The 26129-nt window shown below is 48.3% G+C and overlaps 8 protein-coding genes across 8 annotated transcripts; 5 read left to right on the top strand and 3 right to left on the bottom strand.

Annotated features, from left to right (window-relative positions):
- Window positions 1-5471: 5471 nt before the first annotated feature.
- On the top strand, window positions 5472-6673 carry M438DRAFT_360570 (uncharacterized protein; the record flags this gene model as incomplete). Its single annotated transcript, XM_029907446.1, has 3 exons — window positions 5472-5720; window positions 5775-6082; window positions 6139-6673. 3 exons carry the CDS (start codon window positions 5472-5474, stop codon window positions 6671-6673), a joined length of 1092 nt encoding a protein of 363 aa, XP_029754565.1.
- Window positions 6674-7440: 767 nt separating this feature from the next.
- Window positions 7441-9377, bottom strand: M438DRAFT_401202 (fructosyl amine:oxygen oxidoreductase). Its single transcript, XM_029909520.1, has 2 exons — window positions 7919-9377; window positions 7441-7856 (listed from the first exon to the last, which is right to left on the bottom strand). The coding sequence occupies exons 1-2, from the start codon at window positions 9162-9164 to the stop codon at window positions 7723-7725; spliced, it is 1380 nt and encodes a 459-aa protein (XP_029754564.1). The 5' UTR covers window positions 9165-9377; the 3' UTR covers window positions 7441-7722.
- Window positions 9378-11819: 2442 nt separating this feature from the next.
- On the bottom strand, window positions 11820-13181 carry M438DRAFT_350459 (uncharacterized protein). The gene is made up of 2 exons (XM_029906638.1): window positions 12639-13181; window positions 11820-12584 (listed from the first exon to the last, which is right to left on the bottom strand). Exons 1-2 carry the CDS (start codon window positions 12835-12837, stop codon window positions 11974-11976), a joined length of 810 nt encoding a protein of 269 aa, XP_029754563.1. The 5' UTR covers window positions 12838-13181; the 3' UTR covers window positions 11820-11973.
- Window positions 13182-14365: 1184 nt separating this feature from the next.
- On the top strand, window positions 14366-15181 carry M438DRAFT_329965 (uncharacterized protein; the record flags this gene model as incomplete). The annotated part of the gene is made up of 1 exon (XM_029903272.1): window positions 14366-15181. One exon carries the CDS (start codon window positions 14366-14368, stop codon window positions 15179-15181), a length of 816 nt encoding a protein of 271 aa, XP_029754562.1.
- A 400-nt stretch (window positions 15182-15581) lies between these two features.
- Window positions 15582-17757, top strand: M438DRAFT_308039 (alcohol oxidase). The gene is made up of 3 exons (XM_029902323.1): window positions 15582-16067; window positions 16121-16715; window positions 16769-17757. The coding sequence occupies exons 1-3, from the start codon at window positions 15722-15724 to the stop codon at window positions 17601-17603; spliced, it is 1776 nt and encodes a 591-aa protein (XP_029754561.1). The 5' UTR covers window positions 15582-15721; the 3' UTR covers window positions 17604-17757.
- A 1485-nt stretch (window positions 17758-19242) lies between these two features.
- M438DRAFT_329959 (DUF155-domain-containing protein) lies at window positions 19243-21345 on the top strand. The gene is made up of 2 exons (XM_029903271.1): window positions 19243-19497; window positions 19560-21345. The coding sequence occupies exons 1-2, from the start codon at window positions 19459-19461 to the stop codon at window positions 21186-21188; spliced, it is 1668 nt and encodes a 555-aa protein (XP_029754560.1). The 5' UTR covers window positions 19243-19458; the 3' UTR covers window positions 21189-21345.
- Window positions 21346-22796: 1451 nt separating this feature from the next.
- M438DRAFT_285853 (uncharacterized protein) lies at window positions 22797-23417 on the top strand (the record flags this gene model as incomplete). The annotated part of the gene is made up of 1 exon (XM_029901561.1): window positions 22797-23417. A coding segment is annotated over one exon (621 nt), but the record flags the coding sequence as incomplete, so codon positions are not given.
- A 442-nt stretch (window positions 23418-23859) lies between these two features.
- On the bottom strand, window positions 23860-25119 carry M438DRAFT_340713 (uncharacterized protein; the record flags this gene model as incomplete). The annotated part of the gene is made up of 1 exon (XM_029904352.1): window positions 23860-25119. The coding sequence occupies one exon, from the start codon at window positions 25117-25119 to the stop codon at window positions 23860-23862; it is 1260 nt and encodes a 419-aa protein (XP_029754558.1).
- Between the last annotated feature and the right edge of the window lie 1010 nt (window positions 25120-26129).

Below are 26129 nucleotides of genomic sequence, written 5' to 3'. Positions count from 1 at the left end.
GTAGTAGCGTAGTAGTAGCAAATATGTTACGTAACGTTCTTCTCCTAGGCTTTAAAAGGTGCCCTATCCCTACGTAAGCTTTNGTTCTTGTTTTATCTACTACTATGCCTTCTTAATANTAGCCTAACGTATAGGACCCCTTTAACGACTTCGAAGATCCTAGTAATGCTAACTATAAAGACGACGACGACGATGTCATTACTTAAATGATCGAGGACATAAATGACGAGTTATTCGTAGCCGAAGGGACCACTACTAAGCCTTTTAACCCTACTGCTAACTAGTTATTAACATAAGAGGTCCTAGCTCCGACGCAAACATTAGTTAATTTAAACGAGCTAGTTATACTATAAGTAGAAAGGTCTTCGAGAAATTATTAGTCCTAGGCTAAAAAGCAGATAAAGAAATCGAAGGACAGGCCATAGGGTAAGTAATGTATAGTAGTAGCGTAGTAGTAGCGTAGTAGTAGCTTACAATGTTTAGTTACATCCTATAAAGTTATCTGGAAGCTAACGAAAGTTCCTGCTACTAGTAGTACGTTTATCTAGTCTTTCCTAATAACTATATACTAACAACTATAGCGTCTCGTAGTAGCCGTTCGCGAAAACAGACTAAAACCTAGTTATAGGTTGCCAATAGTGTCTATAATAAGATCTACTACCTTACGGTTATAAACTCATTTAACCTTGTTATTCTAAGATAGCCGTTCCGTCGATTAGTTAAGGAGATTGGCTCTAAGGTATTAAACTATGATTACCGGTTCTAGAAAGAGGCATTCGAAGCTCTATAAGAAATGGCCGAGGCTTATCTAACTCGACACTTTAAGATAGCAAACATAGGAGCAATACATGTAAAGCGGGTTATAGTTACGTTAAAGGACTTTACATTAGTAGAGGGATTTAAAAACAAGCTTGCTAATGGTAGTATCTAATTAATACTATAAACGCCCTATACGGCCTACTACTACATAGAGCTAATCTTCTCGTTAGTCTAGTTAAAGATGTAGGTACTAATAAACTACATGTCCCTCTACTAGATAGTAACACCTAAGATGTATTAGCTACTACTACGCTACTACTACGCTACTACTACGACTTACGCTTNCNNTAGATAGCAGCAAGGTTAGTAAGACCTATAATCTTAATGATATAGGCCTTAGTAGCCTCTTAGACGGCGAGGAGAGCGCTTGCCTAGAAGCGAATGTCCTTATTATAGACCTAGGCGACCTTGCAAACGAGTCTCTAGAAGGCGGCCTTAGGGATAAGGAGATCGGTCGTCTTCTAGTAGGCGCGGATCTCGCGGAGAGCGACGGCTATGCAATTTAGCTACTACTACACTACTACTACGCTACTACTATATATTACTTACTACCGGGCTTAAAGCGGTAACGCTTCTTATTAGCGTTAGCAGCGGGGACCTTACGACCCTTAATAACCTACTATACATCGTTAGTATACTAAAGTTATGTTCTATATAGCTATAGTATCGCTTTACATATNCTAGTATAGTAGTACCAAAAATTGTAGTAGTAGTAATTTGTGTTTATTCTAGAAGCGCGCGCGCATTAAAATTAACAGTAATGACGCTGTGCGGAGATTTAGAGTTTGGCCTAAGCTCTAGCAACGCTAAGACAGAACTTTACCTCTCCTGTTCGAACACTTTACTTTCTACTATTCTATTTGCGCTATCTGAGCTATTATTCTACCTGTTCGACTAGAAAAAACTATGTATACATACTATACACTATTTAGGACTTCTAGGGAATTGCTAAGACCCTACCCTAATTAATGGTATAGGGTCTTAGCAATTCCCTAAACATTTGGGGCGGTATAGGGTAATGCTAAGACCCTATACTATACTACCCTAACTAGTCCTAATAGGAGGTCTAGTCGAGCTAGCTAAGCTACGGGCAAGTTGCACTCTAATTAGTTAAAGTTATATAAAATCCGGGCAATTTTGGTGTAGAACTAGGGTCTTAGCGCTGTTTTAGAATATAGACATATCTTTAAGTTATTTTGTAGCAACACTACTAAGTCAATTCTTGTTCGTTTTGTTTAAAAATTAAATCTACGCTCTATTATAACAAGTTAAGGAGATATTAAGGAAATAAAGCTAAAAGATGAGGTAGTAGTAGTGCGGTAGGCCATTAAATAGCACCGCTTAGAAGCCGCATATCTCCTTAATTAATCTACTCGACTAACGCTACCTTAAAACTTACTCCTTTGCTAATTCTCTTATAACAATACTAATAGCAGTCCTATACGTCAAAATACGTTAAGGCTCTTACTAAGTCCTCCTACTATTAGCTCTAACTATTAGGCTACCCCCTCTCTCTATTATGCTTCTCCTAGTCCTTAAACGACAAGTTAGTAATAGTATACGGCATAGTTAGTAGTTTAGGCGCGTACGGTCCTATTTCTCTCGCCCTCGGTAGATTAAAGTCCTCCTCCTCCTTAACTAAGGCATCTATAATGCGCGCACCATTTAAGTTACGAGATGCTAGTATTAGCAATGTTATTATAGTGCTCGAAGGAACCTCTATACTAGTAGCATCTAACGAGAGACCTACTAACATTAGCGTAGGTAAGCTCTTTAATATAAGTAATAGAACTTGCGACAGTAAGCTCTATATCTCTTACTAACCTTACTTAACATAACTTAACCTCTTATTAACACCTTCTAATAGCGTAGACGACCGAACACTACGAGACCGGCTTATTTACGAGCGCGTAATTCGTCTCTCTATTCTCTTCTCCTCTTAGTCATCATTTATTCCCTTTAATAACAACACTATCTACGCCTATATCTTAGCATTATCCTCCGGTCGAGGTCTCCTTAAGCGCTACGGCGCTTGCCGTGCTAAGTTGCTAACCTCTAACTAAGTAGCCTCCGTTATCTTACTAGCTAATAATAGGTCTAAGAAGAGTACTTCTCGAGTACGCGTAGAGGGTAGCGGTATCGCCTTAGTCTTTTTCTTCTTCCTTATTTGTTTACCTATATTAGCTCTATTACTTTAAGACTACTTAAGGGTACGAGTAGCAGTAGCAATAGCAGTACTAGTAGCATCCTTTATAGCGGTAAAGTTATTAAGACATTTAATCTAGTTATCTACCGCGCGGTCTCGAGGTAAGTCGGTTAGTTCTTTACTACTTTAATAGGTAGCGAGTTCCTTCCTATAGACCTTAGTCTACCGCTCCATTAATCGCTAACAACTCTAATAGGTATATAGAGCTCCCCTCTCTTCCTCGAGCATGTTAGTAATTATATTCCAAAATTTAGTAATCTTCCTATTACTATATAACGACTCGAAGTAACTTAATGCGAGCCGGGTAAGGGTAGTCTTATCCTCCTCGGACAGTCGATTCCTATATATCCCCCTAGTAGTTGTCGTACTCTACGAGGGTGCTTCCGAGGGTGCTTACGAGGCTAGTATCGGCGAGGGTTAGGGTAGTAGTTAAGTAGAGGGGGGAATACTCGATAAGATAGGCCTATTGTCGTTACGGCCATTTAGAGTAATAAGAGCGCTACTACAAGGATAAGACATGTCGATTATTGCTATATATAAGAGAAAGCTAACCGGTCTATAGGAATAGTAGCATCGAGGCCCCCCTTAGATGTCGTCCCGATAGCCTTCCTCGCTTAGCAACTTGGCGCCCTACCTTCTAATTCGATGAGTTCCTCGCCATGTACACTTAGTGTAAATGGCTTAACACTTCTGAGCCGATCGAGCCTTCCGTCAGTCGCCGAGGGCCGTATAGAGACTGCGGATCGAGTGCGGAAGCGACTGTGGATGGTCTCAGAACCTCCCTACTGTCGTTTCAACCTCCATTGGCGCCACACGTGAATAACAACCTGTTTGAGAAAGCCACAATTTGAGTGACGGGCGAGAACGGCGAATGGTCGATTCTGAAATCCATCAGTGGAGAATCAGAGTCAGGGTCATGATGAGGCTTGAGTTCTAGGCGCTGTATTTTCCTCCTCTCGAGTCTTTCACTCGTTCGGATGACTACGTACATCACGCACAATGTGGTGAATGTAATTTGAGTGTTAGATTCCACGGTCTTGATGGTTCAAAGGTCAAGATCGATAACGATTAGTACAAACATGTCAGAACGCCTATCGTGTCGACGGTGGATCACTGGAGAATAAGAAGCTGCAAGCCATTGACGGAGTGAGCATCCGTTGAATGGAGCAATGCACCGAATGGCTGTCTCTTGAGATTTGTTGAAGATTGATGGGAAAGGACAAACCAAAGTCGAGAAGAAAGAACAAAAAAGGTACAAAATGCTCGAAGAAGCTTCACGAGTCAGTGCTCGAAACAACCAATCACACTTCAGCCGGGACACTTCAATAGCTTCCGATGAGCAGCGGACCCAGTCGTTTGGACGGGATGTGACCCACAAGCCGGCGAGTCGGGGTCTCTGTGCCGCACGTCACGGCACGCTAACTTTTGGAACTGCGGATGGCTCGTTCTCTTGCACACCACGATTCTGGACGTCTTCTCCTGACTCGACACGCGTATCTCTTTATCGAAGCCGATCTAGAGGCAAAGACCGTCTTCGCTGCGAAGGAAAACAGCAGAGCGAAACACGCAACCAGCATCGCGGAGTCATCTAAGACACAGGTCAGTACTCGGCTGTTGCGACATTGATCCTCGTCAAGGCAAGCAAAGCTCAATTTATTATATCAACTACCCTCATATAGCGGTCCCTGCTCGTGCGAGAAAGCCGGAATGCAGGGGGTCAAGGGTCACTCTGTGCATCGCGCTTTGATCCGCAGCCCACACCACACTGAAACAGGAACATCCTCCCCGAAAAGAATTGGGATTGTCGTTCACCACTGTTGATGGGATCCGTTCGGCACTCGGCTCTTGAATCCGCGGGTTGGGTCTATGGACCTCACGAATTGACAAATTCAGGCGTGACTCCACCTCTTCATCCAGTGTTGCAACCACGGTCTTTTGTTCTCTCGCACGTCGAAGATCTGGGTCAACTCATCATCTCATCCATAATCGTCTCCGCGGTGTACGATTCGTTCTTAACCAAGACGACAGCTAAGCAGCTTGGTATCTAGTCCTTTTTCATCCACGCCTGCAACGCCATCAGCTGGAGTGACACGACCGTTTTGATCCTTCGCAAAAACAAAGTCACAGACCACTCGAGTCTAGGCAACCCCGGCGGCCGGCAAGGCGCAACGGTTTCTGAACCGCAGATGTGCCTCAAGTCTAACCTTCTTTAAGTTTTCGAGGTCCCCTGATCTCCACACACTTGCTGAGTACCTGCGAGTCACTTTTGCATACATATTGTTCACCTCCAACACATCACTGTTTCAACTCGCCCGATCCATCTACAGGCGTCTCACGTCGCATTCTGGAAGAAGGTCTATCCTGTACCCTACGACTTTGCTGTTGTCATCGCCACGTACAACCCTCGTGTGGACCTGAGGTCTAAACATCATCTTGAATCATCGCGATGGCACAAGATACTGGACCCCGTTTGGCTGCAACAGTGATCGTTTTGTCCGTTCTGGCATATCCACTACTAGCATTGCGTATCTACATCAGAGTAAAGACCAGAGCATGGGGTGCTGACGATTGGTCGATGCTGTTCGCGGCCGTCCCATTCACCGCACTCACTATCGCATGTCTCGGTGGTGCCTTCAATGGTGTTGGTGGTCATGAAGCTGAGCTAGGTCCTGAAAAGACTTCTGTTGGCCTTCACGTAAGTCCCTGCTTATCAAAGTCGTTATGCCTGACATACGCTGATCGCTGGTAGTGGTTCTTCTTCTTCGAGGTCTTTTATTGCATCGCAATTGTACCCATTAAGCTTAGTATCTCGCTGATGGAGATGCGTATCGCGACCAGCAAAAGGAACTATGTCATCTCACTTTGGATCACCTCGGCCATGTTCATCATCATGAACATTATATCCTTGTTCGTCATCATCTTCCACTGCAACCCCATCTCCTGGGCATGGGACACGACGACTCCTGGTGGACACTGCAACTCTGCGACAACCCTTACAAATATCTATTATGCCGACACAGCTGTCAACATCTTTACTGACTGGTTCTGCGCCCTGTTGTATGTTGCCACACATTTGATACATCTCCTCTTCGGCGGCTAATTTGCATCTACAGGCCCGTACCGCTACTTTGGTCCATTCAGCTCAACCGCAACGCAAAGGTGTCCGTCGTGTTCTTGTTGAGTCTGGGCGTTCTGGCCAGTCTTTCGGCCTGCATTCGTCTCAAGTATACCGTCAGACTCAACAGTGCCAATGACTACATCCACGGAATTGGTGACATCGTCATCTGGGGTTATGCTGAAAATGGCATTGGTATGATTGTCGGCTGTTTGAGTACCTTGCGTCCTCTGTTCCGCCGCGTCTTCCAGCTCGGAAGCTCAGCACCCGATGCTTCTTCCAAGATGAACGGCACTCGTTCAAAGAGTCGCCGCAACTACCTCAACTGTGAGGCAGGATACGAGCTTCCCGAGGGTGTGCGCCCTATGGACAGAGATGTCGTTGTAAAGGGAGGCACCGTCAAGGAGACCAGCATCCGCGACTCTGACTCGGAGGAGCACATTCTGTCAGACTATCCCGGCATCAAAATGACGAGAAGTGTCTTGCAAGAGACGAGTTTCGCAACCACCTCTACTTCTGGACAGAGCCCATAAAAAGATATGAACGAAGCATCTACAAAAAGGATTGGAAACATGGCGGCATAACGACAGGATTTTTGGGAGATTCATGAGCACATACATTTCCTTTGTTTTCACATTCTACTTCATACTAACCCTTATACCCAATTTTTCTTTCTCGTCATTATATATAATTACTGGCAACGTCGAAGCCCAAATAGACAGGAGCATATCCTACTGATTCACCTGGACCAAATGTATACATGCCTTCAAACCCCTTCCGCAGTTGTGCCTCCCAAGTCTCTGCTCCTGGTCAACTCGACTGCTCATCGTCACTATCGTCGCTCTGTGCAGATTAGCAACTACCGATACGTTCTCGCCGCCCCAGATCCAAGACCCGCTCGCACCACCAACAAACACGACCTCGACTCTCAAACCCATAAATTTACATCATTCCGTCTCCCTCTCTCCCGTCGAACAAACTTTTGTGGTCTTTCAATTTATCTCCCTTCGATCATGGGAAAAGGCTAGAAAGTCATGTTTCTTTCCCGAACCGTGCGTCTTCAAGGTTTCAAATGATCGTTTTTACGCATAAAAATAAAGATTTTTAAATTCAAATTCAAAAATTCACTTCCCGTTTTGCGACCCTGTTTCCCGCAAAAGTCTAAAAATCACATGGACGTTTCTTTGGTCTTGACCATTTGACTTTGCAACCACTGTTTCAAAAAAATTCACATGTCTGACTGTCGGCAGATGGTTTTGTGTAGTAATCAAGATATAATGACGGGATGTATGGGTTTTTTCTGCTTGGTCGATTTGTTGTGATGGTGATGACGAGGGTGGGTATATACGTGATCGGTGGTATATCTACACGACGAGGTGGTTGTGGCTTGGTCACAATACGACGACATGTTACATGTGGAGCTTCAATATGAGTCTGAGAGCTCCGAAGACTTGATGATTGGTTTAGCAGTTTCTAGATGTGGGAAGTTGCTAGATTTGCAACTTCCATTTCTGTGTGTGATGGACATGTCGAGGAGCAAGGTTGAGACACTTGACTCGACTTGCTCGATGGCAGTCGCGGCTCACATGGCACTACACACCTTCGAGTCCTTTGCAGTCTCGTCAATGTTGGGCTCTTTATCTCCCTTGCCACTGGTCCATCCCTTGACATCATGAAAATCCATGATCTTACCTTCACCACCATGTCTATCTTGGACTGTTGAAGCATTGTCAGCATTCATCGCCGTCAATCAACACTTCTTCGGAAGAGGCACTTACTAGCTTGCCAATCTCTTCCAACAGCCTGCTCAGGACGCCATCGCAATCCCTTCTGCAACTTCTCCTCCATCACATCTTCCATTCGGTCGACGATCAATTGTCCAACCACAGGCATCATCATGAACCCCATTCCCGATCCTCCAGCCGCAACCACCAATCCATTCTTGCCTTCCGGTCTGTCGATCAAGAACTGTCTGTCCACAGTATCGGCGTCCCAGCAGATTCGTGCGAAACTAAAGTCGCGATTTGCGATCTGAGGCATTGCCTCTTGCAAAAACTTTCGCATGCGTGTCTCGCTTTCAACTGGGATCTGATGGCGAGCGAACGGTTGCGAGTGTGTGGTTCCCTCGCTATATCCGGGAGTCGCGTTCTTCACCATATTGATGTAACCAGGATGCTCGTCGCAGAATTTGAGCTCACGTTTTTCAGCGTCTGGTTCGACGAAGAACCCACGCTCAGGGTTGTACAATACTGGCAAGTCCTTGAAGATTGCCGCCTCCTCAACAGAGAGAGGAATGTGAGCCAACGTCCATGCGGTAGGTCGGAGTTGCTGCTCGAAGTCGAAAAGGAGGTCACCGTTTGCTCCTGCACAGAGAATGATTTGGTCGGCGTGGTGGGAAGTGCCATCTGCTGTTTTTGCGCCCAATACTGTGTCCTTTGACTCTGAGTAGAGGAGCGATGTCACCTTTCCTGCTGAGTCGCCGGTCACGAATTTGACGCCCAGCTTCGAGGCCTCCTCGTACGCGGACATCATTGCACCGCGAGCAAACACCCAACCGGCACCATGGTCTTTCCAGAACCCTCTCCAGCCTGGAAAGTCACCCTGCAATACACCCTCAGGCATGGTCTTCTTGAAGTCTTCGGGTGAGTCCAGAGAGATCCACTCGCTCTCTGTCCCCTTGGTATACCCTTTCACATGCTCATAGACATCATCTGATATGGCACTGAAGATGATACCTGTAGGGTGGTAGAACGACTTGAAGACATGATCCTCCTTCCAGTATTTTGTCGTGATTTGATGCATACGGTTCCAAACATATTGTTCCTCGGTGTCATTCTCTGAAGGCTCGCCCTCTTCCATGATTTTGTTGACATCGTTGCCTGCTGAAATGGGCGAAGGGATGGGATGGGCCTCCAGTACGGTCACATTCTTGTATCCGCGACGAGCAAGGTGAAGAGCACTAGAGCATCCCCAGGTGCCACCACCTATGATGAGAATACTGCTGTCCTTGGATAGGGATGTCATAGTGAGATATGTCGGTCACTTGCAAAGTTCTGCAGGACTGTTGAGGTCACAGACGCGGAAGACGAGATGGATTTTATCCAGACGCCTCCCAGCTTCGTCTCAAAGTCTCGAATGTCCATGTACCCACCTCAACCGCGTGACTATGCGCGATACGAGTGTCGCTTGACGGCTTTACTCATGGTTACTGATGAGAGGCGCCCTCATCGAGACTGGTCTTGACATCGAGTTGCTTGTTCAGGACAAGCCTCTCCAGGCGTAGGATCCGCGTCTTGCAAGACTGGAAGGTCCAAGCGTGATGTGTTTGCAACGTCCTCAAGCTCCAAGCGTTGTCAGCAACACATGTCATCAACGGGCTCAGCAACAGACTACACATTCCTTCCACACTCTGTGCCATCTCAAGGCTTCTTGCGGGCAGACTACTAGCGATGCGAACTGTAGATCTACCTTCTACCTTCGTAGAATATTTCTCTAGTGGTAAAATGTGTTCAGGTCAGAGATGTTGGACAACGAACAATGGTCACAGTGAAGTACTTTGGAAGTCGAGATTTAGAAATCGGTTTATCGCTATATCTCGCCCAGCGTATCCGTAGACGTATCAACAAAACCACAGACGCTGCAACAAGTATCAAAGACACTCCTGTACTATTGATTGAGGATCGAGTTCCACGCGTGGGCGCTCGGAAGCCTAAAGATGTCGGAAAGTAATGGTCGAGGGTAACACCCTGACCTTGCGACATGGGCAAAACGGACAAGCAAGAACAGCCATCTCTACCATGATCATGAGAAATTGGTCCTACACTGTCTACCGGTATTCGGTGTCCGTTGACATTGTTCGAGTGCATCTACTAAGGGGGTTTTCACAAGTCTGGCACACAAATGGCATATGGCCTTTCTCGGGCAGCGCTCTGTCTCCACTGCCCAAATCGAATATCTCCGTGTCCAGGAAACGGCATGTATTGTTTCTCAAGCTTCAAAGTGTCAAGTATATGCTGCACTAGCATCCTGCGCCTTATGATGACTCTTGTAAATCTTACTACCATGGATGGTTGCAAAGGAGCGGTGTGACTGTACTCTTGATCGTGCTCGGCGCGAAATACGGATGGAGGGGCAACGAGGCAGCATGGAGGTATGGCTCCGCTAATGAACCGTGTGGCGTAGGGTGGGGTCCAGTCATGTTTATCGAGGCTCGAGATGTGACGATCGAAGAGCTGGTCGTCATTGAATTGGCGCTATCGCCAGTAGAGCGAGGTCAGTCGAGGAGGGCGATACTGCTTTCGTGGTCAGTTCGGCGCCATCGTAGACAGACCAATACATCCGCCGAGTGATAGACTCGGCAATCAGCTTCGTGAACGACAGCGCCTCGACATTTGGTGGAAGCTCATCGACGTCGCTGCCAAAATGCAGGATTGCAGGCTCCGTCGATCCGTCGAGCAGGTGGAACGAACTGTCTCTGCAACTCAGTCGAGCAGATAGAGCAACATGTGAGTATTGCAGAGGGTCTGTCATGCAGAAACAGATTCAAGTGCAGATGGTCAGCTCTCGAGGAAGCTGCGACAGCAAGCTTGGCCTCCATCATTCCTGTCAGTGCACCTGCCTCCTCCAGGCACCAGCGGTCTTCCCTGCTGAGTAATCTACTTCCAGACAAAGAGTATATAATCCACCTCCATCTCGGTCTCTGGCTTAACTTCCTTCATACTTACCTTGCTTGGACATTGGCGATCATGAAGGCCGGGTGTCTAGAGGAACTTCGTGCATTGCACAGCGCGCAGAAGCTCTTCTATTGATCTCCTACGGGGGCTCAACAAGTGCAATTATTTGATGGACTTCTCATCGATACTTCGGTATCGATATCAAATATCTCTTTTCATTGATTGATCAGCTTGATGCTGGTGGTTGAAGAAGAGACTGCTTTTCTCAAGCTCGAGCTTCGATTTTGCGAGAGTTGTGTGCACAGTGTTGCACAAAGGATGCATAAATGTCACAATTCTGCAGATGCGTGTCAGTCGTGAGCAAATCTAAGGTCGTTGGTTTAAAGGTATGGGACGAGTCCTTACGATGCTCGTGCAGTCATCCGTTGTGCAGTTCATCCCATTGCTCTGGAAGTAACAGGAGTACTGCTGTCGCATTGTAAAGATGGTTGCGGAGGAGCTCGAAAGACTGCGACGCTTGTGTCTCGAGACCCTCATGCGTCTGTCCTGACTGTGACTGCTTGTCAAATATTTTCCGAGACCATCTCGCAGCACTGCCTTTCCGATGAGAATATCCCCAGCAGCGCAGGGCATGCGAACATCTGCTTGCATGTTGAGTGCAAACAGCGAACTGACGCAATCTCAAGAAATCTTGAAGCAATGCTTCTTCCTCAGCCTAGCGTGTGCCATGTTCACAGAACCTGCATCAATATCAGTCAGTCAACAACATACGAATCATGTTCGAGAGCGGCGATTGTTCGCTCTTGTCCAGTCTTGAGTACTATGATCATCGAGTCAACCAGTATAATACGCGAAGGGGCGCAAGGTGTAAACGTCACAGGCATGGTATGCGGCCCAGTGAGCGTTTCAATCATCGTAGCATAGCTGTAAATGCCTAAGTGAGAAAGAATCGATTCGTCTCGTAAATCGATTCACTGTAGGACTACATGTCATGCTCACAATCACTTTCTGGATAGTTCAAAGGTATTGTTATTGTGAGGTACCTATTCGTGTTCGTATTCGTACAAAAGCATCAATCATGCTATCCTAATAGTGGTATCATGTGGGAAAGAAACAAAACGCCAGCCATGCCATATCTCGTGAGGAACATGTATCCATGCTTACATGGCGTAGACAAAGGCGCCAACACCAGCAGCAATCAACCACATACCAGCCGACTCGGGCACTCTCATGGCAGCTGCGGCACTTGTGGAGCCGGTACCTTCAGGAACAGTACCGTTGATGATGAGAGTGTCGGTGCCGTTGACATTGGCGATGCGAGCAACAGTCGAGTTGATGTCGGAGTTTGAGCCATTGCCAATGATGGAGGCGAGGTATGAATCGTCTTGCTGGTCCTCGCAACTGCACTCTGAGTTTTGAGCGCAGACACACTGGACGGGAAGGGTTGTGTTGGTAGAGTTGGTGTATGACTGGTTCTGGGCAGCCTCGGTGCGGTTGTGGAAGTAGTAAGGGTGGGCGTAAGGGTATGCGTAGGCGCCAGCACCGTACAATGCGTAGGCGCCGATACCAAGGGCGGCACCTCCAAGAACGTAAGGAGCGACACCGCCTGGCGAACGGCCTCCAGCTCTGTAGGGAGTGGAAGCACCACCAGCATAGTAGTTGCCGCCGCTGCCGTATGATGGTCTCACACCTGAGCTGCCTGACGAACTTCCAGAGCCTCGACTGCCTGAGGAACCTGACGAGCCGGAAGAGCCTGATGAGCCGGAGCTGCCTGATGAAGAACCTGAGCTGCCGGAACTTGAGCCGCGACCACCAGAGGACGAACCTGAAGAGCTGCCGCCACCGCCTCTTCCACCACCACCACCTCCTTTGCGCTTCTCGAGCGTGTTGCTGGATTCGGGCGATGTAGCGATGTCATAGCTTGAGCGGACGGAGAGCGAGTTTGCTGCTTCTTCGGGAATGGCAGCTGCGTTGACTGCGCTGCCGACGCTGAGGGCCGAGATGATAATATGGGAGAATTTCATGTCGACGGTGTGTTTGTGTTGAGGTGAAAAGTAGAAAGTTTCGAGTTCAGTGAAATTGAGTCGAAAGTAGGTCGTGCTTATGTAGTGTGTAGGTATGCAAGTTGTATGAATGCCCGATGGCTGAACAGGATTGCGACAATTGGTACAGATGTAACAGTAAGCAAAACAGGAAGCGGTCATAGACGGCACAACGACGCCATTATATCCAATCCAGAACCAACGCTTCCAAGCCTTCGACCCCGAAATATCCGTTGCCGCTTAAATTCAAATTAGGTCATTGAGGCGCAAACGAAAGGAATATTGTGCTTGTTTCTTCCTGTCCAAGCCTTCGATCCTTCTGATTCCTTCGCACAAGCTGCGCCTTGTCTTGTCTTGACATCACTAGTGAAGCAGCAAGGGGCGATGCGATCGAGTTGGCAGGGTCCTTCCAACAAATGCTTGGCGGCATCCTTCCGCGGCTTTACAACCCAATCTGCACCCCTCCTTTATCCCCGCCACTCACGCCTCTAGATCTCGACAAGCTCGAACAAAGCGACATCATTACTCACGTGGAGCGCACACATGCGGTCATTCATCGCAAGGCGCATTCAACGTCGAAGCCGCAATCCTTCTCAAACTGTTGCTATCCCCAGCGAACTTTGTCTTTCGTTTCCCTCAGCCTCTCTGCCTGAGCTAGGCACTTCAGGCCATCGCCCTAGTGTCTCTTGGAGCTCTGTATTCGTATACGGTATGCGATCTCGGACTCTCAATGCATGGCGGCACGCACGACTTTGCTGGACAAAGAATTCTGGTCGGTCCAGCTTGAACATCTATCATATAATAGGTTGCGTGGCCCAATGGCAAGGCGCTTGACTACGAATCAAGAGATTCCAGGTTCGACCCCTGGCGTGATCATTGTTTTTTTGCTGATATCTGGCATGTTGACAACCTGTGGTCGATGTGACGCTTGTCGATTTCGACTTTTGATGTTCCTTGACTTTTTGTTTTGCCATCCTGCACTCCAACACTCAACAACTGAAAGAGTTCTTCTACTCTACACCCCTTCGTGTCATGGACGAGTACGCGACTCAAGGGCTCTCGTAAAAGCAACACCCCGCCAAATTCATGTCCCTCGTGGTTCAATATGGTGACCAAGAGTGTGAAAGCTGACTGTTCGATTCATACGCCGAGACTCAATCTGGCATACTCACCGAGTAAAAACACTCTTTCTCTTGACTTGCCATCTACTTATGTATCGGCGTAAGCTCGACATTTGTAAGTTGACTCATGCTCTTTCTCTGGAAAATCGACCGCAAGGATTCATCGTCCATTCTTCCATGTGCTATGCGTGTATTCGAGCACTTTTCGGATCGCTGCCAGCCGGCTACTGATATCGCAGTTTTGTGACAGTCTCTGCAATAGAGCTAAAAGGATCTGGATGACTATAACTGTCGCTACTACAAAAGTACACATCTTACCAGAATAACCTTCACATCAACGTTATCTGCGATATATTCAAGAGTCGACAGTCACCGCCGTACCAGCCGTTATGCCATCGGACAACCAGCAACATATCGATGGCCAGCAACCTGCAGGCCGTGGGGGCTCAGATTTAAGTGTCACACAAGACACCGTTCCTCCTGAAGATATTCCGGCCGTTCAACAATACGTGAGCGAGATTCTGGTCGGCGTGAACGTGGAACAGGACCATCACCCCCACAATCATGAGGAAGTTGTGGAGTCGAACGACCAGTCTGATCATCCGATTCACAGAAGAGCTCCCTCAGAGTCCGCATGGTTCGGACGTGGGGTCACAGGGCGAAATGAACTACTTGAGTTGCTCAGACGGCAAGCTTTCCATCATATTCCATTATTAGGACCATCAGAAGACAATGGCGTCTCTCTGCCAACCCTTGAACTCCTCCAACGGGCCTGCGCCGATTATGGACACCTTGACGCGTTCTTCCGCGAGGCAGATGAGGCCTTTGTGAACGCTCTGACCGAGTCTTCCGGCCGTTTCAGAGTCCCAATACCTTTGTTGGTACCTACCGGTAGACATGCATTCTTAAGCTTCTACGCTTTTCTCATAAGAGATAATCAAGTGGTGAGCAGTTGTTGGGAGGACTACCATGGAAGAGTTAGTACCGTCATGAGAAGAGTTGCAAGAGATCTGGATGTGCCTAGAACGCCGAATCTTCTGTATGTCAGGTTGGCACGTCAAGACCGTGGAGTTTTTGAAAGCATAGGAAAATACATGAGGCGGAGGGGGAGGGGCTTAATCTTGCGAGGCGGATGGCCGCAAGCATTCTCTTCAGAAGTTCGGAACGGCCGCTGGATCGAAGAATTTGAGTATGTTGTTACATAAATGACAAGGCCTCAATGACCAAACAGAGACACATCTGCGGACCTGCCAGAGAAATCAGGTCAAGGGATGAGACGATTTCTCTGCAAGTGAAGAAGCTACATTGATCGAACGGAGCATATGCCTAACGAGCATTAAGATTTGTACTAGAGTTAAGGATATAGACAGTCTGTAAGCAGATAAAAACACACATTAAGATCGTCACAGAAAAGGAGCATAAGTGTTGTTAATGGTTGTTACAAGGGGACGGGCCGAATTGACAGTCCCGCACGGCCCGAAAAGCCATCACGAAATCTTGGTTAACCTTGCAAACTGACAAACCTATCATCTGCTCTCTAACATGTCGTACAGAAATCAAGGTAGGGCAAGGAAGGTTTTATTCAATCGTGCGATATGTTCTGGTAATCACTGTAAATGCTATTTCCTGCCTGAAAGCTCAAAAGCATAAGTAGACTCTCCCCTGCTGGCTGGCAGGCAATCACTCCTTCCAAACCACTTCTTTCTGTTTGTTCTTCTTCAGTTTTCCCCAGAGCTTATCAAACCATGTTGGGTCGACTCGCTACCCTCGCGCTCGTTTCGACTGCTTTTGCTATCCCCAATACTCTGCCCAAATCCACGCCTCGTTATGATTACATTATTGTGGGTGGCGGCACTTCCGGTTTGGTCATTGCCAATCGATTGAGCGAAGATCCGACCGTCTCTGTTGCTGTTATTGAGGCTGGCGATCAAGTCTTCAACAACACGAACGTTACCAGCGCATCCGGCTATGGCAAGGCCTTTGGTACAGAAATCGATTGGGCATACGAGAGCGAAGCTCAGGTGTATGCCGGCAACAAGACTCAGATCTTGAGAGCTGGTAAGGCGCTGGGAGGTACCAGCACCATCAATGGCAAGTCTCTCTACTGTTTTCATCAAATCAGGCTAACATGATTTGATACATAGGCATGACTTACATGCGTGCCGAGAGCAGCCAGATCGACAGCTGGAAGAAGGTCGGAAACAACATCACGTGGAACTCCCTGCTGCCATACTACAAGAAGAGCGAATACTTCGAATACCCTACCGAGGCCCAAGTCTCGATGGGCGCATCCTACTTGCCCGAATACCACGGTACCGAAGGCCCGTTGGCTGTCAGCTGGCCCACTGAGATGGTCGGCAACAACTTCTCAAGCATGCTCAATGCCACATTCAAGGCCATGAAGCTGCCTTGGAACGGAGAAGCGAACAGCGGATCCATGCGCGGATACAACGTCTTCCCCAAGACATTCGACAGATCATTGGATCTTCGTGAGGACGCCGCTCGTGCTTATTACTACCCTTTCACCACAAGACCCAACCTTGACGTTTACCTCAACTCTTTCGCACAACGTCTGACTTGGTCTAATGACAACTCTTCGGTCGCTTTTGCCAATGGTGTTGTCTTCACCGACAAGTCTGGTGCCGAGCAGAGCCTACTTGCTACCAAGGAAGTCGTTTTGTCTGCCGGATCTTTGAGATCTCCTCTTCTGCTTGAACTCTCGGGTGTCGGTAACCCTGCGTAAGTTGATACAATCCATCAATATCGGTCGGTCGCAACTAACAATACCTCAGCGTGCTTGAAAACCTCGGCATCGAAGTCAAGGTCCACTCTCCCTTCGTCGGCGAAAACCTCCAGGACCAGACTACCGTTGACACCAACTACGATGCAACTCAGAAATTCACCGGCGCTGGTGGCTTTATCGGATACTTCAATGCTACCGACGTCTGGGGCAACAGCACTGCATCATTCAGCAAGACCATCAAGGCATCGCTCGAACAATACGCCAACAAGACTGTACAAGCAACCGGCGGTATTACCGACGTCGACACTCTGCTGAAGCTTTTCAACATCCAGCACGAGCTCATCTTCGAGGATGAAGTTGTCATCTCTGAGATCATTGTTAACGCACCCTCAGCCAGCGCTGGCTTGATCGAGTACTGGGGTCTGATGCCTTTCTCTCGTGGAAACATTCACATCAAGTCTGCCAACGCCTCCGCCCCTGCCTCCATCAACCCCAACTACTTCCTGCTCGACTATGACATCAAGCAACAGATTGGCACTGCCAGAACTGCCAGAAAGGTCGCCACTACCGCTCCTTTGAGCAACATCCTTACCTCCGAGACCCTTCCTGGCCTCGACTCCGTCCCTACCAACGCTTCCGACGCCGTCTGGGGTGACTGGTTGAAGTCGGTCTACCGTTCCAACTACCACTACATCTCTACTGCCGCTATGATGTCCAAGGAACTCGGTGGTGTTGTCGACGACAACCACTTGGTCTACGGAACCGCCAACGTTCGCGTTGTCGATGCTTCTGTGCTCCCCTTCCAGGTGTCTGGCCACTTGACCAGCACTTTGTATGCTCTTGCCGAGAGAGCTGCTGATGTTATCAAGGCTAGCCACCAGTAGATCTTACAGGCATGCTAGATTGACTGCTCGAGGTCACTGATGCAATGTCACATTCTTGTACAAAAAAATCATCACATTTGGAGTTATAGCGGAACAAACTAGGGAACATCATAGACTATAGAGATACAATTAGAACTCGCATACTTTCAAGCCGCTCATTTCGAAGTTTCTTAATATATCCTCTTTGGGTAGATAGATTAAATCGAATGCATTCACGCGAAGAGTTGGTCTGTCGTTGGAAGGTAAATCGAACAGCTCACGAGTGGAAGCGGTAGCAATGACCAGGAATCTACGATAAAAACCCGTTCTTCTTATTCAACTGCGATCAAAACCCTGCTGCGCGATAAATCTGGGCTCTGATCTTACCACGACGTCCCGCATGACAGGTCTCAGAGTCGGATTCCATTCGCTCATCCTTGATATTTTCGTTCCAAATCATGTACCTCATTGGCTTTTCCTCCACCTCCCATACCGCTGCTAGTCTTGATATTTCATGTCGTACAGCCAGGTCTCGCTGAAATGGGGTGGAAGTAACAGGTTGATTGGCTCCTCGTAGATTGGAGGCTCTTGGACCTCGGAAGGTATGAGCACGGTTGTGTTGGTTGAATTTGGTCTGTTCCTCTTGGGTTTGACGTGATAACTACAAACGTAAGAATGTCTGGATTTGTCGAGTGATTTGAGACTGGAGCTGAGTTCTTCAATTTTGGCATCACGCTCCCTGAGCTGTAGGGTAAGGTCGTGAATTCGTTCCAGTAAGTCAGAGTTGGACAGCTGGTATGTGTTATGATCCGGAGTAACAGTCGGTGCTTGATTTTCGATCATTTTGGAGACGGGCCTACTTTGATCGGCGTGATGGAGTTGATTTGCTTTTGATTATTGTAACATTGTTTGAGGATAGCCCATTAGCAATATTGGCAGGTCCCTCTGGCGGAACCGACTGAGTCATCTGGTATTCTACGATAATCTCAAAATGACTGGAGAGGGTCTCAACCATGTGTGTAACCACGTCACCCCCCCTGATGACAAGAAGACTGAAGAAGGACTTCCGCTATTTGGGTTCAGCGCCTTTGCGAAATTAGCCCAGTATACCGACACGGAGTTTTGAATAGCACAATTCTCAACCGTGAGGTTGTATCTCTGTGCGTTGGCATACAGTGCGTTTGAGGCCAGAGATATAGAAGTGACGCAGCTGCGTTTGGTGCGTGGCATCAACGTGACAAAAACATGTTGGTTGCCGACCGAGCTTTCCTCCATGAACCAATACCAGCACAGCTGGCTCATCTTCATTGGTCTAGTGGTCATGATTTCCGCTTGTCAAGAGCAATCTCGTCAAGCGCGGGAGACCGGGGTTCGATTCCCCGATGGAGAGCTTCCTTTTTGTCAATCTTGAGTGTGGCCAGGCTGTAGATAAGCGTCGATGTTTTGCAGCGTCAGTGAGAGCCGATTGAGGACAGGTTCGCCATGGTTTTGAGCCGTGTCCGGTGCAGCCAATGGCAGGGGCGAGTTCGAACACCCTCCTCCTGAAGGCGCAGTCCTATTCGTGCCATTGCAATGCGTGAAGGCCCCCAGACTTATGGCATGGAATCGAGAGGGACCTGCTGTAGAGCGACAAGACAACTTGCAAGCAAAAGACAACAGAGGCACATGTCTTTTGTGTTGTAGAAGAGAATGAGCGATGCAAATCGAAGATGACAAGTGCAAGGGCAAATACGACAGCAAGATGCATGGTGACGTGTGTGGGGAAGGAGTCGACTCTGTCGAAGAAGGACAAGCACTTGGCAAAGTCGAAACGAGATTATTGTTGGCAGGTTCGATACTGTAGACTCGACAACCACAGACAATCTCAAAGCAAACAATGGCTGCACCTGTCAAGAAGCGAGGCCCGACCGTGCTGGTTTGTCCATATCCAACACGCGCAATCGCAGAGACCAACACCAACTAACCATGTCTTGCCAGGTCACGGATGCGCGCGAACAGCAGCCTCAGCGGCCGAACACTCTCCCTCGCACCGGCACTACGAAACTCATCTCAGTCGACAATGTCTTGCAATTCTCTTCCGACATCCCCTCGGCCCAGAGACGTGGTCCTCCAGGAGGTCTTAGACCCGCACAACATACGCGCACCCCTAGCGGCCGACACCCTCTGGACCCGAAACTAGCAGGCCGCTCTCTCAGCATCCCCGTAGGCGGCCCTCACATCCCAGCGCGAAGCAGTAAAGTCAGCGAAAAACTTGTCTTGCTCCCCGAGACGAGCGAGAAAACCCCCTCCGAGGAAGATGAGGATGAGGACGAGGCTCCGCCATCCGACGAGCAAATCCGCCGCCGTAAAGCTCCCAGGATAGGCGACAAGAGTTATGCCGAACGCCTACCGAAAGCAAGTCGTGCCGACAAACTGGCCAGAGTCACAGCATACTGCACTGCTCAGAGCTACCGTCTTCGCGCCACCGCCGACTTTGTACGCGAGCAACATGGTGCTCGCACCAAGCTGTATGACGACTGTTTGTATGCCGTCTACCAACTGCCTCTTCTGGGCGGTAGCGATGGCTATCGCATTCGCAGTAGTCCTGTCTTGAAGAACCCTGGTGGTCGAAGTATCCTGGACGAACAGATCGAGGCCAACGAGCGCCGCGACCACCGTGAAGGCTGGATGGAGGAGAGTGATGAATACACAGTCCATGGTAATGCCAGGGACCACGAAGAACCAAACTTCCGCCGCCACAGCCACTCAAGCGACTTGTCAAGTTCAGGCCACAGCACCATCGCCGATGCCTTGTCTGTCGCAGAACTTTACGTCTTCAGCTATGGTGTCGCCGTCTTCTGGAATTTCACAGCACATCAAGAGAAGGACATCCTGGCCGACTTGACTTTCAGCAGCTCCTCAAATATCCCGACCAAACTCAGCAGCACTTCTTCACCAGCCTTGACCAACACTTTGGGTCTCGTATCACGACCGCTCAGCGAAGCCGACTTCGAGACCGAAGACTTCCACTTTGAGTACAATGTTGATATTGACAAGCCTCGCATATTCAACGACATGATTACGTTACGTACCAACGACCATATGATCAAATTGGCTATGAGTCATGCCATCTCACAGTCGACCAAACTTAGCTATTTCGAAGAGCGCATGCAGCGCACCATGTCCGAAGCACAGTATGTGCCTCGTAAGCTCGCTCTGGAGGGCCAACTTGGAATGAGCCGTAGTCAAGTCGTCAGTCTTGTCGGAAAGCTCTTCCAAGGCCGTGTCGATGTCAACCTCAGCTCCAACATGCTAGACACACCAAACTTCTTCTGGGACAGCGAACCGACATTATTACCGCTTTATGCCGCCGTCAGAGAGTATCTCGAGATCAAGCCTCGCATTCAAGTGCTCAACGAACGCTGCAAGGTGTTCTTGGACCTCGCTGAAATTCTCTCAGACGCTATTGCAGATACAAAGATGACAAAAATTACATGGATCGTCATCGTGCTCATCGTCATATCGATCTTGGTCACTTGTTCAGAGGTGATTCTAAGATTTGCTATTTTGAGCAGCGGCAAGGGTGAAGGAGAGGGAGTTGCGATTCCGAGCCCGAAAGAGCTTTGAGCATTGGTGTCTGTGCATTACGACAAGGAGTTTATGGAATAAGCGATGAGTAAGGAGGATCGGCGTTGGCAATGTACATAATTGGTTGCTTCACGAGGGTATCAAGGGGAAGGGTTTTCGAAAGGAAGGTTTAATATCACTTTTATCTCCTCTGCAGACCTCTGTGTCATCCTTGCATCTTTGTACCAGCCGGGTCAGCAAGTGTCGTTGGTGAGTTTTCATCTTCTTTCATGACATGTTCTCGAATATGTCGCTTCGACTCCTGCGTTGCAGCGATACGCAATTATAGGACTTATTGGAAACGCACAAAGGTTTTGAGCACCACTAGGCCTTGTTAATTCTGGCTTTACCTTTGGGGATCGTTATGCGTTTCCACAACTGCAGAAGTGCCGAGCTGTAGCACATAAGATGATCCGCCTACGAGAGGGAACTACCTTGCTCGAACTCGGAGTGAAATGACAAGTTGAGCCCTCGGCGGAAATAGGTAAAGCAACAACATGCTAATACGGCTTGACAAGTATGTCATGACTAACTTTCGCTCTGCCCAAAGAACTACTGCGGCCATGATGAACTCTCATCTGTGCTGCCATACAGCATCGCAGATGAAGAGAAGGAGGGCATGATTAGATATCGGGATGAGGAACCAAGTGCATACGATCGATCAGCTACGACTTCAGCTGGACCTTGAAAAAGACAGCGGTACTCGGAGATTTTAGTGCCTCTGGACAATGGAGTGCGAGCAGATTTGGGTCCGAGTCGCAAGATTGCTCAACGTCCGGACCAAGGTGAAGTCAATAAACATCTGCTTCACGGTCAACTAGCAAGAGCTCCCTGACTCTGTGTGCCGACAAGAGAATCAGGCGTTTCGGTCTTTGAAGATGCCGAAGAAGTCAAGACGAAGAAAGGGCTGTTTACCGCCCGAAGAGGAAACAATGGCCAGGAAGCAAGTAGTCTGCGTGTTGGCGCTTGATTAGTGAAGTGACGAGAACTGAATCACGACTTCCTCAGTGGTTGCTTTTTCACTCTGCACCACTTGATGGAGACAAAATCTATCACGGCAGTAACGGCATAGGAGCAGCCCAAAGTGGATAAATATTGGTGCCTCGTTCCTCCTTTCAACGCCTTGTCCCACTAGAATCCTCTCTTCTTCACAAAACAGCACCTGGAGAATTCTCACCTATCTTCTTCATTATAAGCGCGCCCAATCTCAGAATGTCTTCAGCGCAAGACGGTCCCGTTATCTTGAAGTACAGACCAGCCTTCGCGTTGCCCGGCCTGTTGGAAAACGAAGCCCCCAACAGATATCAGTCCTTCTCCATCCTTCCTGGCTATCACAATGTCTCTTTCGAAGAGCAGCGCCTTCATGATACAGAGAAACCGGTACCCAGCATTCTACACCACTTCGGCATGTTCTCTCAGAAATCGCTCGAGGTCCTACAAACAGGTGTCCGGGTTGCCCCCCAGCAGAAAACAAACCAACGTGTTTTAGACTTCATTTCGTAAGCTTAAGCTGTTGGTTGTTGAGGACTGCACTGATTTATAACTAGGCCGTCTGGCCCTCTCGCTACCATTCTCGTCGGAAGTTCAGAAGCTCACACAGAATTCCACGTTCACATCAACGTTCTCGCGCACTGCAGTCCCTACTTCCAAGCCGCCTCGAAGAAAGAGTGGTGGATCATACAAGATGGCCAAACATTCATGTCGCTCGAAGATGATCCTTCAACCTTTGCAATCTACGTCGAATGGGTCTATGCTGGCCGTATCTGGCGCAAGACGCAGCCTCATGATTTCCAAGACACCGAGTTCCTGGGTTTGGTCCGCGCCTGGATCTTGGGAGACAAATTCTTGGACCATCGGTTCAAGAATGCCGTGGTTGACTGTTTGATTGCCAAAATTGCCGAGGAGGGCCGTCTGGACCTCACCTTACCCCAAGTAGTCTATGACAACACGCTCCAGGATGCCCCTCTAAGACGCTTGCTAGTCGATCTCTACGTCTGGCACGGACACAAAGACTGGGTGGTCTACCCCACCACAACAGATTGCAAACCCGCTGCTTTCCTTTCGGATCTGTCAACTGCCTTGTTTGAGCGCCACAGCCAGGCTGCATTCCTCAAGGACCAATGCCCGCCTTTCAACCTGTGCATGTATCACATGCATCCTGAAGGAGATCTCAATGCTCGTGGATGTACTTCAGTGCACCCTCGGGAGATTCTTGCTGCGGAGTCGTGAATCGAGACAGCGGAAAGGGGAGAGCTAACAGAGGAGGCTCTGAAAAAGAGTTGAAGGATGGAGTTGCTCACGTACGAAGATGTCTGACTGTTTCTCTCATGTTCTTTGAAATCGTCGTCTTCCAATCTTTTTGCTCGGTTTTTTTGCTCGTATGACAGCGTGTGTTTGCTTTCCTCGCTTCAACAATTGTTTCGTCTTCCAAGTTCCAAGTTCCAAGTTCCAAGTTCCAAGCCCGATCAAAATATGACTTTCCTGTCGTGAATTTATTTTAGTCTAAGACAGACAGTGGTTTCACGACTGAATAGAAGGAACCTGAATCGAGATAGAGTATGATATGTAACCAAGCTTCCTGTGCAGTGAGTGCTAGGCTGTCAAATTCATTTGCTAATCGATCACTATCAAACGCTTCGTATTGAGAACTTGTAATCTACCGCCTCGGACATCAATTACCACCGATCTCATCCTCGCAAAGGCATTTCTGCTCGAAACGCCTATGCCAATATTGACCATTCTTGACGGCCATCTCAAGCAAGCTCTTTGCGTCTTTGGTCCTCTTCTTCTCAATCAGCAGCATTTGCTTGAGACGCTTGATTTTGGACTTGAGAGATCTGCATTTATTCTCCATCTGCTCTTCATAATCAATCTCGTATTGATCATCAGCCTCACCATCCGTACTGCTGTCTTCTTCGAATGCCCAACGGCCTTCTTCATAAGCTATTTCTGCCATGTGATCCGCGATATAGCTGTGCGGTTCGGGCTCTTGAGAGAGAGCTGAGGTGCTGTGCAATTGCGGTTGTTCAGAAGGAGTTGAGGCGTTCATGTCTTCTATTGATGATTGTGAGGCTTGGGACGTCCGTAATTCGGATAGTTGTCCCCTCAGTCTTGTCAATTCGTGTTCATTGTGATACATGTGAGATTTGGCAGTTCGGGTGAGCGACTTGAATCTTTCCTTGACGTGCTGAGCTTGACGTTCGGCCTTGACCCTTTCCCATTGAACACGTCCATATTGCTGAAGTAATGCTCGGTTTTCCTCTTTCTCTTCCTGGAGCTGGTTTTGGAGTTCCGCGGTCTCGCTTTTCTCTGTGGCCAGAGCTTGGGCGAGTTGGAAAAGTTGTAGTTGCTGAGTGTCACATTGAGATTGCAGACTGAGCTCCCGTTGGGTGAGATTGCCGTCGTCCTTGGGAAGCTCGGTATGGGACTTGACGCTTTGGGAAGGAGGCCCTCTAGCGCTGGGGTTTTGCTTTGGTGATTTGCCTTGGACTGTAGCAGCATCGTGAGGTGCTTCTGTGGCATCAGAGTGCTGACGAGAAAGCTCGATCGCTGTATGTAATTCAAAAATAAAGTTTCTCAGACCACTCATTTGCTCTTGTAATTCTCGCACTTCGTCCTCCCAGGTCCATTCCGATGTCAATAGGGAAGGGTCTGCAGGCTCTTTTGCACGGTAGAGCAGCGCTCTCATCCGACTTCTGGATTCGACCAGCTCTTTAATCAGATCCTCAAGTTTACGTTCTCTGGCATCTCGCAGGTGTCCGATGTAGGCCGGGTTGAGCCAAGAGGGGAATAGGGACTCAGGTGGTGCGGGAGAATGGGACGGTGTATATGCCACTCGTTCTGTGCTTGTGTCGTCGGATATTGACGATGTATTGTCAGGCGAAGTCTGCGAACCATCGTCTCGGTGTAACGCCCCAACCGTCTCCGACATGACTACGAACTTTTCGTGTGAAGGGTAGAAAGGTGGATATGGAGAGACTTTGACTGGTAAAGTCGTTGATTGAATAGGTCGAGAGATTGATGACAGGAGAAGGAAGTGACGATGCTGAATGTGGGACGTAAACATTCACATATAGAAGTAGAAAGTCCAGACCAGAACCTCGGAGATCATTCCCGGCTTTTGGTAGAAGTCTTAGGGTAGTTCTTTCTTCGCCGTCAATACATGTCATTCGGTTCAAAGAGTAAGGAAGCGGATTTAAGGTATTCTCTGTGCGAACCTAATAAAGAACACAGTGACGCAAATATCAATTTTAGTAACTCAAGTAAGCAAAGCGAACAATACTTATCCATGAGCTTTTTATGTAGGAACTTGTAAGCCGCCACTCATGCTAAGCTCGATTGAGCGCGTCCGGTACCCGATTTGGCTCGCGCTGTTCTGTTCCATTGCGTTACTACATGAACGATACTCCATCGATTGGAGAAACGAGATACTAGCATTTCCGTATTGTCTACACCGGGTACAATGCCGACTACTCCGTCCCCTACCATCTTCATCTTCAATCAAGTACACTCGTGCATTATTTCCGTTACTCTTATTTCAGACTTACCGAATACACGAAGCGAGGAGCTACGCTAGAGAGCGTCCGGTACCCGGTTCGGCTCGAGTTGTTCTGTTCCGGGAGAAGCAGCACACGCAGGTCGTGATAGTTGTGCGCACGTTAGTGTCGACACCGAAGGCCTTAGTGTTTGAGATGTTGATGGAAGAGAAAGAGACGGTGCTAGGATGGGAAGAGGTGGTTTTGTAGATAGAGGAGTGAATTTTTGGCATGTGAGGAAGCGAGGTCAGAGTGAATGACTGACTGTGAGGAGATAGCTTATGATTGTGAATGTACAGTAACATAGACGTGGATCATGTGGCCAATCTCATCTGCGGGCTCATGCACACGTGCAGGAGATTCGAATCAGTGGATTGTGTCGCCCAGCAAACGTGGTTGTCGGGAA

The sequence above is a fragment of the Aureobasidium pullulans genome, assembly GCF_000721785.1.
Source record: "Aureobasidium pullulans EXF-150 unplaced genomic scaffold scaffold_55, whole genome shotgun sequence".
NCBI classification, from domain to species: Eukaryota; Fungi; Ascomycota; class Dothideomycetes; order Dothideales; family Saccotheciaceae; genus Aureobasidium; species Aureobasidium pullulans.
Note: the sequence above shows the minus strand (reverse complement) of the source record. Positions and strands in the feature narration are given on the sequence as shown.

Excerpts from the sequence above, each read along its gene's own strand:
- M438DRAFT_350459 (XM_029906638.1), bottom strand. The coding sequence starts at position 12,837 with ATGAAATTCTCCCATATTATCATCTCGGCCCTCAGCGTCGGCAGCGCA. Across the intron at positions 12,585-12,638 it reads CGGTGGCGGCAGCTCTTCAG|GCAGCTCCGGCTCATCAGGC; the intron begins GTTCGTCCTCTG and ends GTTCTTCATCAG.
- M438DRAFT_329959 (XM_029903271.1), top strand. The coding sequence starts at position 19,459 with ATGGCTGCACCTGTCAAGAAGCGAGGCCCGACCGTGCTG. Across the intron at positions 19,498-19,559 it reads AGCGAGGCCCGACCGTGCTG|GTCACGGATGCGCGCGAACA; the intron begins GTTTGTCCATAT and ends ATGTCTTGCCAG.
- M438DRAFT_401202 (XM_029909520.1), bottom strand. The coding sequence starts at position 9,164 with ATGACATCCCTATCCAAGGACAGCAGTATTCTCATCATAGGTGGTGGC. Across the intron at positions 7,857-7,918 it reads TGGAAGAGATTGGCAAGCTA|TCCAAGATAGACATGGTGGT; the intron begins GTAAGTGCCTCT and ends ATGCTTCAACAG.
- M438DRAFT_308039 (XM_029902323.1), top strand. The coding sequence starts at position 15,722 with ATGTTGGGTCGACTCGCTACCCTCGCGCTCGTTTCGACTGCTTTTGCT. Across the intron at positions 16,068-16,120 it reads AGGTACCAGCACCATCAATG|GCATGACTTACATGCGTGCC; the intron begins GCAAGTCTCTCT and ends TTTGATACATAG. Across the intron at positions 16,716-16,768 it reads TCGGGTGTCGGTAACCCTGC|CGTGCTTGAAAACCTCGGCA; the intron begins GTAAGTTGATAC and ends ACAATACCTCAG.